General features: G+C 45.3%; 3 protein-coding genes across 5 annotated transcripts in view; 2 read left to right on the plus strand and 1 right to left on the minus strand.

The window, feature by feature from the left end:
• PGAM1 (phosphoglycerate mutase 1) overlaps nucleotides 1-931 on the plus strand; it is a 7,387-nt gene extending 6,456 nt beyond the window's left edge. The window contains 2 exon segments of the mRNA XM_069067142.1: nucleotides 1-66; nucleotides 69-931. The exon segment at nucleotides 1-66 is cut by the window's left edge and continues 13 nt beyond it. Of these exon segments, the coding sequence (XP_068923243.1) occupies nucleotides 1-66; nucleotides 69-491 (489 nt within the window). The 3' untranslated portion in view covers nucleotides 492-931.
• Nucleotides 932-3,038: 2,107 nt separating this feature from the next.
• On the minus strand, nucleotides 3,039-8,122 carry EXOSC1 (exosome component 1). 2 transcript variants are annotated; one of them, XM_069067139.1, is made up of 8 exons: nucleotides 7,938-8,122; nucleotides 7,695-7,810; nucleotides 7,413-7,487; nucleotides 6,384-6,472; nucleotides 5,189-5,222; nucleotides 3,982-4,032; nucleotides 3,734-3,818; nucleotides 3,039-3,472 (listed from the first exon to the last, which is right to left on the minus strand). In XM_069067139.1, the coding sequence occupies exons 1-8, from the start codon at nucleotides 7,972-7,974 to the stop codon at nucleotides 3,363-3,365; spliced, it is 597 nt and encodes a 198-aa protein (XP_068923240.1). In that variant the 5' UTR covers nucleotides 7,975-8,122; the 3' UTR covers nucleotides 3,039-3,362. The 2 variants fall into 2 exon arrangements, with proteins under 2 accessions (XP_068923240.1, XP_068923241.1); XM_069067140.1 differs by having other exon boundaries at nucleotides 3,039-3,469; nucleotides 7,938-8,093.
• Nucleotides 8,123-8,165: 43 nt separating this feature from the next.
• The window catches only part of ZDHHC16 (zinc finger DHHC-type palmitoyltransferase 16), a 10,216-nt gene continuing 4,972 nt past the window's right edge, over nucleotides 8,166-13,409 (plus strand). For both annotated transcript variants that reach the window (XM_069067131.1, XM_069067132.1), the window contains exons 1-5: nucleotides 8,166-8,347; nucleotides 11,817-12,065; nucleotides 12,278-12,472; nucleotides 12,671-12,759; nucleotides 12,923-12,951. In XM_069067131.1, the coding sequence (XP_068923232.1) occupies nucleotides 11,823-12,065; nucleotides 12,278-12,472; nucleotides 12,671-12,759; nucleotides 12,923-12,951 (556 nt within the window). In that variant the 5' untranslated portion in view covers nucleotides 8,166-8,347; nucleotides 11,817-11,822. The remainder of the gene's footprint in view (nucleotides 8,348-11,816; nucleotides 12,066-12,277; nucleotides 12,473-12,670; nucleotides 12,760-12,922; nucleotides 12,952-13,409) is intronic.

Consider the following 13,409-nt stretch of genomic DNA (forward strand, 5'->3'; position numbering starts at 1 on the left):
TATGAATTGGACAAGAATCTGAAACCAGTCAAGCCCATGCAGTTCCTCGGGGATGAAGAGACTGTTCGCAAAGCCATGGAGGCTGTGGCAGCCCAAGGCAAGGCCAAGAAGTGAAAACAGGCTACCAGCATGTGCCAGCAGTAGCCAGGTCCTTCCCTTCTCACTGTCCCACCACATCTCTCCCCTGCCTGCTCCACACACTGACCATCATCTTAGGGAACACAACACATAGCTGCAGGTGGGGGACTGATGGCTCCTTTTCTCATTTCCTCCCTGTTTCAGACCAATTCTTTTCTCTCTTGTTGCCCTTCCCCGCAACCACATTAGTCAAAATGCCTCCTGGGTGGTTTGGCTCAGTAAGGACCTGGTTAGGGGTTAGGGATGGGGACATAGTAAGAAGTGACCAATGTGGGGAGTTGAAAGAAGCAATTGGTCCAGTTATTGCTATGAGCCAGTCCTGCGTAGGGCAGCCCTCTCAGGGGCTGTTGTAGTAAGCTACCTATAACTTGGGTGGTTATTTAACAAATCATGAAAGTCTTATTTCCTCCCTAATTCAAGAAAAATGAATCTGAGAGGTTGAGATTATGTCCCAATGTTTGTCACATTTGCTTTCACAAAAGACCCTTCTAGGCTGGTTATTAGTGACTTTTGAAATTAAACTGTCCCTCTTGGTAGTCATCAGAGATCTCAAGCCACATCAGAGAAGGAAGAGTTCTTTGATTTCTAAGGGGTGGACGAGTATATCTCATTGTGTGTTTTATAGCCCCGCTCTATTCTGTGGCAGTAAAATGCCCCTCGATCATGTTTAAGTGTATCTCAGTGTCCACTTGCCTATGTCCAGCCACCTGGGTCCTCATCAGTTTTAGCATAACTGTACTAACCTCCCCGCCTTTTTTTGTTGTTCACTATAATAAAGGAGTGATGTGCAATACTTCTGTGTGTACTACGCATTGTCTCATGTCCCAGGAAAGCCTTAGCATGAATTAACCTTCTTTTCATCATTCCGTGCTTCCTTTTATGGCAGATTGTGGCAATGACAATCTCTAGATTTGGAAGTTTCATAGCTTCCTCTTATCGAAGTTTTGACCAGATAGAGATAAAAAAATATCAGGCTGTCTCTTCTGTGACTGCACAAGGGATTCAAGGGAAAATATCTGCATTTTGACTCAGATTTAGTAGTCCCAACCCCTAACTTGTTCCAGGTGGGGAATCATACAAATGTTAATAATCCTCTCTTAAAAGTAAAGTGAATTCCAGGGTTGGGATCTTAGAGGCCCCCCATCTTAACAGAAATCCCTCTTAAATCTTGATAGATGGACAGTTATCCAGCTCTTGCTGAAAAACCCAGTGATGGGGAGGCAGTGCATTCTATTTTGACATAGCTTTGATAGTTGTGTGTCAACTTTGATCTTTTGTTCATCATTTTGCCAAGTAAAAAATGATTCACCTTTTTCACCCTTTCACCATGTAGTAGTTAAAACACCTTCTAGAATATAAAGAGGTTAACTGAGATTAGTCAGTGTCCAACTTGACAAGGCCTGACATATGTGCAGTTTTTAATTTCTAGTTATTTCACTCTTAGACTGCATGGCCCTCTGGAAAAGCAGTGGCTCAAGAGAGTCAATGAGCATTTATTAAGTGCCTACTATGTGCCAGGCACTGTGCAAGCACTGGAAATACAAAGAAAGGTAGAAGTTGTTTTGTTCCAGGAGCCAACATGCAAACAACTGTATCTTGTACAAACAGTATATACAGAAGGTTGAAATAATAAACAGAAGTAGGACATTGAAATTGAAATTAAAGTTGGAAAGGTTTCCAGTAGGAGGTGAGATTTTAGCTGAGCATTGCCTCAAAGTGAGAACTTGAAAAGGTTTTAGCCTGAAAAGGCCAGTGTCTCCCATTGCATCCTGGGTCATCTTCAGTCATCCTGATGAATTGTCTCTGGAGGAGAAAGTGAGGCTTGTGACCTTGCACAGCCTTCCCTCATTCAAATCAAAGTAAACTACAAGTCATGTCATTCTCTCCCTGGTGTCATGGTCCTCTGAGAATGAAGGACAAACCAAGACCACACACAAGGTGAAGTAGGAGGTAGAGGAGGGAGAATATCCCAAGCATGGGGGTAACCAGTGAAAATGCATGGAGTTGGGGCAGCTAGGTGGCCGCAGTGAGTAGAGCACTGGCCTTGGAGTCAGGAGGACCCGAGTTCAAATCCAGCCTCAGACACTTAACATTTACGAGCCATGTGACCTTGGGCAAGTCAACCCCAATTACCCTGCCTTCTCCCCTCCAAAAAGTGCAAAAAAAAAAAAAATGCATGGTGTTGATAGGTAAAAGTATCCTGTTGGAGGAACAGAAAAGAAGGTAATGTCACTGGATTGAAGAGTATTTGGAAGGGTGTAAACTGTAAGAAGACTAGAAGGGTGTTAGAGATGGGGTGGAGGAGAGGTAGGAAAAAGTTGAGGGCATTGAACACCTAACAGAATTTTATATTTGATCTGCAAGTGATTGAAAGGGAGCCAATGAATTTATTGTGTACATGGTGACATGGTCAGACCTATATGCTTCGGGAAGGTTGTTTTGAAAACTAGGTGAAGGAGGGAATGGAGCTAGTTTACCAATGACATCAAGATAACTTCTCCATAGGACATTCCAGTGCTACCAACCTAAGAGGTAATGGATGAAACAAGCCATAATCTTGAGAATTATGCAATGAAACAACAGTATCCTGAGGGGGATGCAAATGAAGTTGTCATTTTCATGGAATCTAGAAAAAGGATTACAAAGAAAGAAACTTGTGTTTGTTTAGTACAGTCCCACTGCCACAGTCTTTATGCAGGAAAGTTCTAGTGACTACTGCAATAGATCTACTTGCAATAGCCTTCTTAATGGTTCTCCTTGACTTGACTTCCTCTCTTTCCATTGTAGCTGTGATAATTTGTTACCCACTGCGTCATAAACATTAAATGACTCCCAATTTTCTACCAAATGAATCTAAACTGAATGTTGAGAACCTTCTAGGACTCCTGGGATCTGAAAAGTCTTTTAGTAAAAATGCTTTATTTGTCTAAAGAAAAACAAATAAGCCACATTTACAGCATTATTAGAGGAGTAGAAAAGGAACAGGAAATCACTTTGTTGGCTCCTCCCAACATCAGATAATTTTCTTTTGTTGGCATCTCAAAGGGGAGAGAAAATTTATCCATGAGATTTGTGATAAAAGGTTCAAGAATAATCCTCCAAATACAGTGGAAGCTTCAGGCAGTTATTTCCAAATGTGGTATCTGATAAGTCCAAGGTCTTTTTGTTTTGATCATATATGGATAGTAGGAAACGGAGGCCCCCAATATGGGGAGAGGATGTAGCTATGTCTGAAGGAACTCAGGCTGTACTCGTGCTACTTTGCGGAATTCTTTGGTGTGTGTCCTAGGACACTGCATCTCACACCAGCTGATGGGTACCATCTGGACACCTGCTGGAGAAAAGTTCTGAGTCAGCCCGGGCATGAAACCACAAAAACATCTCTATTCTACTTATTCCAGTATCTTACCATTCCCAGTGAAGGGCTCTTATAACCCTACATTAATAGCAAGATTTACCACAACTTCAAAAACAGCTCCCCAATGCCATATGATAGGTGATTCAAAAAGCAGGTGATGAGAAAAGAGGTACGTTTTTGTCCCCAATCACTGCTCCAAGAGGCACAGCTTTTGGTGATGAAGCAGTGCTGATTCACCTGATTCACTGTGGGCCACCACCACTCCCAGCTCATTTTCTGCAGTTGTCAACAGGTAGTTGGACTGTGCATCACCTAGGGAAATCTAGTCATATGTGTTTGGTTAAGGAAAATATATCAAGCCAGAAAGCCTTTTCCACTCAGTAGGGAAAAAAAGGTTTCCCCCTCTTGCCACTTGGGCTCTCCTGACTGCAACTCTCCTCTCCCCTTTATAAAACACTGGAAATGTGGACAGGGATAAAGGATACCACTTTAGCCAACACGATGTCACCTGGGCGGAAACTCTTATATATTTCAACCTGCAAGAAGAGAAATAATGAACAACTTATTAAGTGCCTGTTATATGTCGGACATGGTTCTAGGGCTACAAAGATAAAAATGACAGCCCTTGCCTGAGAAAGAGCTTAGATTCTGGGGGTGGGGACATAACAAGTATATACAAAATAAATAAAAAGTAATTTTTGGCAGAAGGCATTAGCAACTGTGGATATTAGGAAAGGATTCACACAAATGAGAAGTTCTGAAGGCAATGAAGGATGGTAAGAGGTGGGAACAAGGTGGGAGAACATTCTGGGCATTCTGGTTAGTCAGTGCAAAGGTACAGAGAGGGGCTATGGAGTACTGTGATGAATAGGAAGGCCAGTTTTCCTGGACTGCAGTGTGTGGAAAAGGCAGAAATGCAGAAGAAGGCTGGAAAGTGACAGGGGTCAGGCTGGGGAAAGTGTTTTTACAAGGCAAATGGAGACATTTATGCTAAGGGAAATAGAGAGCCCAATGTGGAGTGAGTTGGGCAGACTTGGCCTTTAGGAAAGTGATTTGCACAGAGGGTCAAGGTGTGTGTGTCTGTGTCTGTGTGTTTTCTAGTACAGCACAGATCAACAGTGTTCAATTCACTGAAATTAATGAATCCCATCTTTGTACAGATTTCCCTGGTTCTAAGTGTTCCATATTGAGCCAGGAAGTGGAACTTTTTGCTTTGCTTTGGAATTTACCATTCCATTTGAATTCAGCTCATTCTCTCCCAGAGGGCAGAAATCACATTTGCTCAGCTTAATCCATTTTACTCTTAAAGTAACAAAGTATCTATTTAGAAATCTGCAGGGCCAGGGCCTAGGATTCTGACCTAGCTAAAAGCTCCCACATCTGGCTTAGGGTCTGAACCCATAGTTAAGTTTGCAGAAATGTCATTAAGAATTCTAGAAAGTTATGCCAAACTAGAAGACAGAGCAAATTGTTCCTCTCTGGACAATAAACAAAAACTCCAAGGGAAGAAAAGGACTTGGGGAATGGTGTGGGAAGAGGGAAAATCATTACAGTAGTAGAAAGATAACAACTTTAGTATCACTGTGGCCTTCTCTGACTGACTCCTCAATATGGTCTTTGAAATTAATTACGATAATAGGAACTCTGAGATTCCCTAGCTACAAACTTTTTTTTTTTTAAAGAGATCATTACCTTGTCTTTTTCAGTAGCTCGAACATCTTCCTTCCTGCAAGGAAATTTAAAAAAATTAATGTTTCAAGAGAAGCAACTACTTGCTTTCTAGGGCCAAGGCTAGGGAAGAGACAGAGCAGCTTCAGGAGTCAGGACAAGTCATATTTGTTAATTAGCTGCCACCCAAAGGCACAAGATGGAAACACACCCCAAGATTATACCTTGGGCTAAGATCTCTACCCTGTCACAAGAGGCCCACATAAAATAGCCAGCAATTGTTCCCAGGGCTGGGTCTGGGAAGAAGGAAATTTCAGGACAGCTAAGACATGGGAAGGTATTGAAATGTACAAATTAAATGGACATGACAGCAAAGCCAATTATATTTTGATAAGAGTGTTTTATTAACCAGCTGGTGACTGCCTCCCCAGTAGGGAAGGCAGCCCTAAGCCTTCTGCAAGATGATTTTTATAGAACTAGGAGTTACTAACAACAAAGTGTGATTCCAAGGGGGTGTAATGCTGTTAATACCATTCCTAGTGAAGCCTTAATTACCTAGCAAAGCTCTGGATTCAAACAGAAAACAAACCTGTATCTGGGGCATATTTTCTAGCAACACAGGTGAAAAGTTCCTTCACTATTGTGGCCTATCAGGTGGTTTCCACCAGGGTCTCTTTCTGGCAGGTTGTGACTGGGAGGGGGCTTTGGTGTATTAATTTCTGGTAGGCACTTCAGTATAAGAAAGCTTATTAGCTCCTCCAGGAAAGAACTGGTAGAAAATGACTGAGGAGTTATTCCGAATCCTAGGATGGAAGAGAATTCCAGAAATCAAAGAATAAATGCTTGTGTCCCTGAAAAATGATTTCTGTCCCCCTATCAATGGAAAACTCAGGAAAAACAACCCCACCCAGTAATTTGTTTCATTTCTAATATTCATCAGGGTTGGTCTATACAACTGCAATTACATGTAATCTTTAAGGGAAGTAGTGCCTAACAAACTTAAAATCACCTCTGGTTGTGTAAAAATTACTCTGATGCTTGCCAACCACATATTTCAGTCAAATTTACTGCCCTAGTCCAAACTTTTTCAGTGAAACAAAAGAGAGGTCATAGAGAAAAGAAAACAGATATGAAAGAAACATGGTGGACATAGATCTGTAATATAGTGTTTAAAATCCCAGTTTTGAATTGAAATAAAGGAAATTTAAAAGCTTTCTACCTGATAGTTCCTCTAAAGGAGTTCTTGAGTGGTGTGGATCCTACATATAAGATATGCACTTTGGCAAATCGAGAATTAATGCTGGAGACCTGTGCCACAGAGAAGACAAAGGATGCATTAAAAATAGCAGCTGTCAGACAAGGAAATCCTGGTGATACATGACAGGAATTAAGAGGAATAGGTTCTACTCTTAGCTATCCTATTAACTAGGTGGGTTACTTGGGCAAATCACTTAATCTCTGTTTCAATCTTCTCATTAATAACTTGGGGAAAGTAATATCTGCTCTATTTTACAATATCAAATGAAATAATAGGAGAGCATGTTGAGAAGCATAACAGCATTATACAAGTGAAAGGCATTCCAGTGGGCTTTAATCCTTGGACAATCAATCCATGGGCCTTTGGGGACCCTGATAAATCAAGAACATAGACTTAAAAGTCTGAAATGCTGTACGCTGTCTTTTCATCTGTAAAATTAAGACTGTGATATCTGTACTAACTCACTGAGTTCTTGTGAAGATTAGAATAAGAATACATAACAATGTTTTATAAACTGCAGGATACAGTTTACAGAGGGATCTGAAAGTCTTAGTAAAGTTTTAAGTTAATAAAGCTTAAGACTGCACTAGGCCTTTTGGAACAACCTGCAGCAACGTGGCTTAGTACCACTGCCTTCCATCTGGCCCAACATTACAGCATATACACTCTTCCGCTGCGGGTATTTATGAAGACACTAACGTTATTCTAGCCTCTAACCTAGAGGAGCTTTAGCGACACAAGAAATTCATCCTTCCTTTCCGTAAAGGCGCCTGATGAGATCTGGAAGTCGATAGAACCTCCCAACAGTGAGAGGTTTTGCTTTCGGTTGTCGTCTCCCAGTGAATAGCCCCCGGGTTTTGGAGCTCAGAACGGGCCCCGCCCACTCTTAGAATTACTGGCCTGCCAGGGCCACCACTGCCAGTCAGTGGCGGGGATGGGAAGCCCCTGCCCCCGGGCACCGGGAGCCGCGAGGGGGTGGCATTACCGCACCTTGCAGGTGACGATGGTTCCCACATCTGGCAGCAGCTGGGACTCGGTCTCTCTCGTCACCGACACCACCGGGAGCTGCGGGGGGGAGAAGGACAGGCTCCTGAGCTCTGCTCAGCACCAGACCGAGGGGGCTGAGGCTCGCGGGCCACAGGGCGGATTCGGGGGGCTAAAGGCCCCTGGCTCCGTCTGGACACCAACCGCCAGGGCAGGCTTTGGGGGTGCAAAGGCCTACGGGGCTCCCCAGCGCGGGCCCATCGCGAGGCCCCGCGAGGCCGGCCTCACCTCGCCGTTGTCGCTCGTCTTCACCAGGCAGCCGGAAAGCGAGGAGAAGATGTAGCCGTGCCGGGTGTAGGTGCCGCTGCCGGGGCTGGCCTCCTCCACGTTACACAATCGTTCGCCTGCGGAGGACAGACGCGGTGTCCATCCCTCCCCTCCGGCCCCTGAGCCTCCAGCGCCGCCCGGGACAGCCAGGTCCAGCACGGCAGCTCGCCGCATCCGGCCTCCCTTCCCCGGCGCCTCACTCACCTGGGACGCAGTACCTCATCGGCGGCGCCATTGCCATGACCTCCCAAAAGCCATTACAGGAGGCCTATTGTCAATCCATTGGCCGAAACGAGAGCTGAGGGCCCGAGTAACAGAACTGCCAATTGGCTGGCGTACCACGTGGCCGCTCCAGGGCCACTTCAGGGACTTCCCTCTCCTCCTAGAACTTCAGCTCCCAGGGTGCCTCGGGAGAAGGAGAAGGGGGCGGGCCGCCGGGCTTCCCAGACTTGCGCCGTAGGGGAGGCCGGGGTGGTAGCGGTCCTGGCGCCGCTGCCGCTGGGGGCCGGGGATGGTGGGTCAGGCTGTTTGGGGCCGGGGTCGGCTTCACCAGAGGCTACTGTGAGCCGTGAAGGCTTCGGGGCTCGACTGGATCGTTGCCCTGCAGGCAGGAGGTAAGGGGGCCTTCGGGGTCTCAATCTTCTCTCCCACCTCTTTGCTCTCCCTCGGGATCTCAGGCCCCCAGCCGCGGGGGGCGTGGAAATACGGGGCGCGAGAGGGGTCATGGGTGCTCCTCTGCACTCCGGAGTGTTGGTGAGGCGGGGGCTTCGTCCTCCCCGGGTACCTCCAAGTCCCTGAGGAGGCGGGACATGTGCAGTGGGGTGAAGGGGCTTCTTTAGCCTCGTTCTCCTCCCCCTCCTTCGCGGCTCTGACGGAGAACGGCTGAGTTGCACCTGCTTCCCTAGCTGGCCGACGGCGTTGGCTCTCGCTGCCCCGGGACGGCACTGGAGCCCTTCGCGACCCGGCTTGCTTACGCGTTATCGTCATTGCCTGCCCGCTTGCTCTCGGACACCCCTGCCTATCCGCGGGCCCCCAAGAAAGTTTTGCCTTTGGTCAGGGCTGTCCTTTCTGTGGTGCCGTCACCTCCAGTGCCCCACCATCTGAAGGGAGAGCCCTGCGTCCTCAGACATTCGTTAACCAGAGTTATCCATGGACCTGCACTGAAGTTGGCATTGGAAACCTGCATTTTCAGTTTATCTCTCTGGGGTGGTGGCCCCAGAAGGAACAGATGGATGGGCAACACTTCCCTCCACGCTGCCCTTCCTCAAATGGAAACCTATCCAGCAGACGTAAAGAGTGTGGGGGAAAGTAGATGGAAGATAACAGATCTAGGGTCTGAGACAGGATTGTTCTGTGGGTAGAGATAAGAAACGGATTAAAGAGATGACTTCTTTGAATTTACAATCTGTGGAGGACTTCTTGTCACCCTGATATTAGAGAAATGGAGAGTTTTAGGGTAGTACTAATTTAAATTTATTCTCCTTAGGAAAGTCACCAATGTTTAAAAAAAGTTATTTGAAACAATATAGGCCATTTGTTATTATCTGTACCAATTAAAAGGAGCAATAGTGTATATAAGCCAAAAGGAGATTTAAAAGTTTTGCTTAGTTTCAAAATATAGAGCGTTTTTGTTGTTGCATTTGAATATGCCTGCCTGTTCTTCGGGAAATCTATACTTTTAAACCAAATGACAGTAGTCAGCTAGTTAGTATTTTTAAAGCACTTATGTGCTGGGCACTATGCTGTGATGGGGATGCAGGGCAAAAATACTGTTCCTGCTCTCAGGGATCTCCCATTCTAATGTAGGATCCATGTAAATAACAAGGGACCTATAAGATTTAAACAGAGGATAGAAAAAATCAGAGGGAAGGCAGTAATAGCAAGAGAACCAGGAAAGGCTTCCAAGAGAAGATGGGAGTTGAGCTGAGTCTTGAAGGAGCATCAAAGTTCCTCCATTTTCTATCCTGCAGTATTTTCTTCCTGATTGCTCTGGTGTCAGGGAGTTGGAGAGCCTCCTGGATCCATGCTGCTCACAGACAGCATCACTTCTGCTTCAGGTTCTGGCCAGAGTAGTACTACTTTCTCTCTGGAATAGAAGATGGAATAATTCTGTTTAAAGGCTTTTCTTGGGTGGAAGGAAGGGAGGGATGCTGATCCAGTTACTAAACTGACACTGTGCCTAGATAAGCATTGACCGCCTCTAGTTTCTTCTGGGTTTCAGACTTCATTCTAAATAAATAAGTTAACAGGAGTTGAGAGCAAAGCAGCACTATCCTGCCTCCCACATGACAAATCAAGATAATTTGTTCTTTGATAATAGCCTTATTCACAAAACTGTTGTAGGTATCCACAAAGGTCTCTAGTTAAAAATATTGGTTAAGTGTCCTTCTTCCCCCTTCCATTGCTATGTTATTCCACAGCCAGAGAGAACGAAGACCTTTGAAGATATTAAAGAATTTGGAGTGCTGAGGAGATAAACTAAGAAGGCCTGTGAGGAGCAGTCACTATAGAGAAGGCTTTTCTGCTTGGGACAAACTGGGGGGGGGGGGGGGCTTAGGAAGGGGTAACGGCAATTAAGGAAGATATTAAGGTAATTGGAGTGCTGAGGAGATAAACTAAGAAGGTCTGCGAGGAGCAGTCACTATAGAGAAGGCTTTTCTGTTGGGGACAAGGGGGGGGGGGGGGAGGATTAAGAAGGGGTAAGAGGCAGTTAAGAAGATCATTAGGTTAACTTCAAACTAGTGTGGGGAAAGGACTAAACTTCACAGACCAGATTTTGTTCTCAAGAAGGATCTGAGCCTGAGAAATGGGACACAGGCAACTTTTAAATATGTGACATCCCCAGTATATGTCACTTTTGGATTGGAAGTAGGATCATCTTACTACCCATATCTTGGTGGTCCCTTAGCCTCTGAATAGGGAGATTAGAAAAGGTGCCAAGGTTTGTGTCACAGAACAGGCAGGAGAAAGAACACAGGACCTGAAATCCTAAGACCTGGACTTGAAATCAGGCCATGCTACTTCCTGGCTGGGTGATCTTGGGGAAGTCCTTTTATCTCTGAGTCTGTTTCCTCATCTGTAAAATGGGAACAATCATATGTATTCTACCCACTTCGTAGGGTTTTGAGGATCAAAGGAGATGTATCTCTGTAACCACAAAATGCAATATGAGTTGTCATAACATCATATGGTAGTTGGGACTGACTGGGAGGAGACTGGGAGGTGCAGAGCTTGGGAAATTCATGCTGCCAAGCTGAGGTCTCTGAGCCCTAAGGGCAGTCCTGGAGATGAGAACTGATAGCTCTCTCCAGGAATATAGATGGCATCAAAGATCTAGGAATAGGACCCACCCCAGAATCGTTTCATATCCTGACGTGGCTAGTTTTAGCTAAAAGAGTTGGTTGTCCAGAAGTGGAAAGCATTAAAAGTGTGAGGTGAGGGGGAGAAGGTGGGCAGGAGGGAGATCTCGATCATAGGCAGCTTCCTCAACAGCTCTGCCAAGAGCTGAAGCCAATAGGCTTTGTTGTATTCTTTCCTTGCAGTGGTAATGCACTTGAGTGGTTTGTTGTTTCTGTTTAAAGTTCCTTTTACCCTCTTGCTTCCTATTCTACAGAGAAATCCAGAATTTTTGCTTGGTGCCAATCATTTCTTTTGTCCCTCTTGATGCAAAAGAGATGTCATTTAACGGCCAGACTTACATCTTTCTTGGGTTGAGTTAGCACTGTGTAATAGAAAAAATGCTGGACTTAGATCTGGATTCAAATCCTAACTTAGATGTGATTCTAGTCAAGCTACTTCACCTTTGAGCCTCTTTCTTTAACTGGAAAGTAGGCATAATACTTTTATTACTTATCTCACATGTGGGAAGTTTATAATTTCAGTACTGCGTGTTAAAAATGTGAGCTACTATTGTGTTTGTATATTCACTTGTTTGATTCTTCAAACCTAAGCCGAGGACCTCTATCCTGGGATAGGTAAGTCATTAGGGGCAGGCTGAGTGTGACCTAAGAGGGTCCTTAATTGTCATTTTGTCTGGTGGGACTTAGGAGTTTGAATGTTCATTGGCTATTTATTTTCCTGTAGGAGGCCATGCGAAGCCGCCGGTCCTTATTGCTGGGGCCAGCACGCCTATGCTTGCGTTTGCTTCTCCTCCTGGGCTACAGACGCCGGTGCCCACCATTACTTCGGAACCTTGTACTTCGTTGGCGCTATGGGAAAGTCTGCCTTCGTTCTCTACTCTACAACTCCTTTGGGGGCAGTGACACTGCCATTGATTCTGCTTTTGAGCCTGTGTATTGGCTTGTTGACAATGTGATCCGCTGGTTTGGGGTGGTGAGTGTTGCCAGGATTCTATGGCTTGGGGTTAGCATGACAGATATTGTGACCTTTGGGGTGGAAGGATAGATGGCTTTATTTGAAGACTTCACAAAAGATTTTTACAAAACCGGGTTCTGTTTTCTTTCCTCCTCTTGTACCTTAGTTGTGGGGTGCCATCTTTCCATACTCTAGTCACAGCTGAGTGTTGACTTCCTACCATTTGGCAGGTCTTTGTGGCCCTGGTGATTGTGCTGACCAGTTCCATTGTGGCTATTGCCTACCTGTGTGTCTTGCCCCTGATCCTCCATACTTATTCCGTGCCCCGAATCTGCTGGCACTTCGTCTACAGTCACTGGAACCTCATCCTCATCGTCTTTCACTACTACCAGGCCATCACCACCCCTCCTGGATACCCACCCCAGGTAGGGCTCAGGGAAGGTACAGCAGGACACCAGGGTAAAACAGATAGGACAGGGAACCAAGAATCCTAGCAAAGGGGCAGCAAGGTTTGGGACTAGAACTCTTCAAGAATTCTCCATTGTCATTGGTTTCCAAAAAGGTCTCCTTCAGCAACTAAAATGTTTCTGAGGCCCTGACCAATTAATTCTCTTCCAATACAGGCTAAGACTGATCTTGCTACTGTATCTATCTGCAAGAAGTGCATTTATCCCAAACCAGCACGGACACATCACTGCAGTATCTGTAACAGGTTCGCTTTTTCTCCTACTTCCTTGACTTTTTTATTTGCCCTTTATCTAGAGTCAGGTGAGTTAGGGGCAAACTAATCCCTAAAAGCCTCAAACCTTGTTGAGCACAAGTAGCCTCTCAGTATTTTGTTCCTTAGTAATGCAAAGTCCTGTTCCTCCTTACAGGTGTGTGCTGAAAATGGATCACCACTGCCGTATCCTTTTACCAAGACTCCCTGAATCCAGTGATGCCCAGACAACCTGTTCCCCTCCCATATCTTCTCGATTCTGCCTCTTCAGGAGCTTTCCCAACCCCCACCTCACCCACTACCAACTAAAACACTTAGGAAAAAACACAGGTTAGACTAAATGATACTTTCTGGAGAACCTGGCCCTTTATTAGGACAAAAAAATAGGCCTGGAGGCTTTGGGGACATGTAACTCAACTGTTATCTCTGTAAAATTTGATCTTAAAGGAGGAAAAAAGGCTTGGAAGCCAATTATTTCCTTGAGAACAGAAATGAGTACACAACTGGACAGGCCCTGTAGAAAGTTCAGCTGTAGAAACAGGGATGTAACTAGAGAAAGAATTGAGGTAAGGACGCTGTTCTCATGCATTGACTTGCAACTCTCGGCTCCTTCCCAGATCCCCAAAGGTGCTCAGTAATGCCCC

Source organism: Petaurus breviceps, unplaced genomic scaffold (genome assembly GCF_028583685.1).
Source record: "Petaurus breviceps papuanus isolate PSGF00001 unplaced genomic scaffold, PetGlider_PUasm1.0 90740, whole genome shotgun sequence".
Lineage (NCBI taxonomy): Eukaryota > Metazoa > Chordata > Mammalia > Diprotodontia > Petauridae > Petaurus > Petaurus breviceps.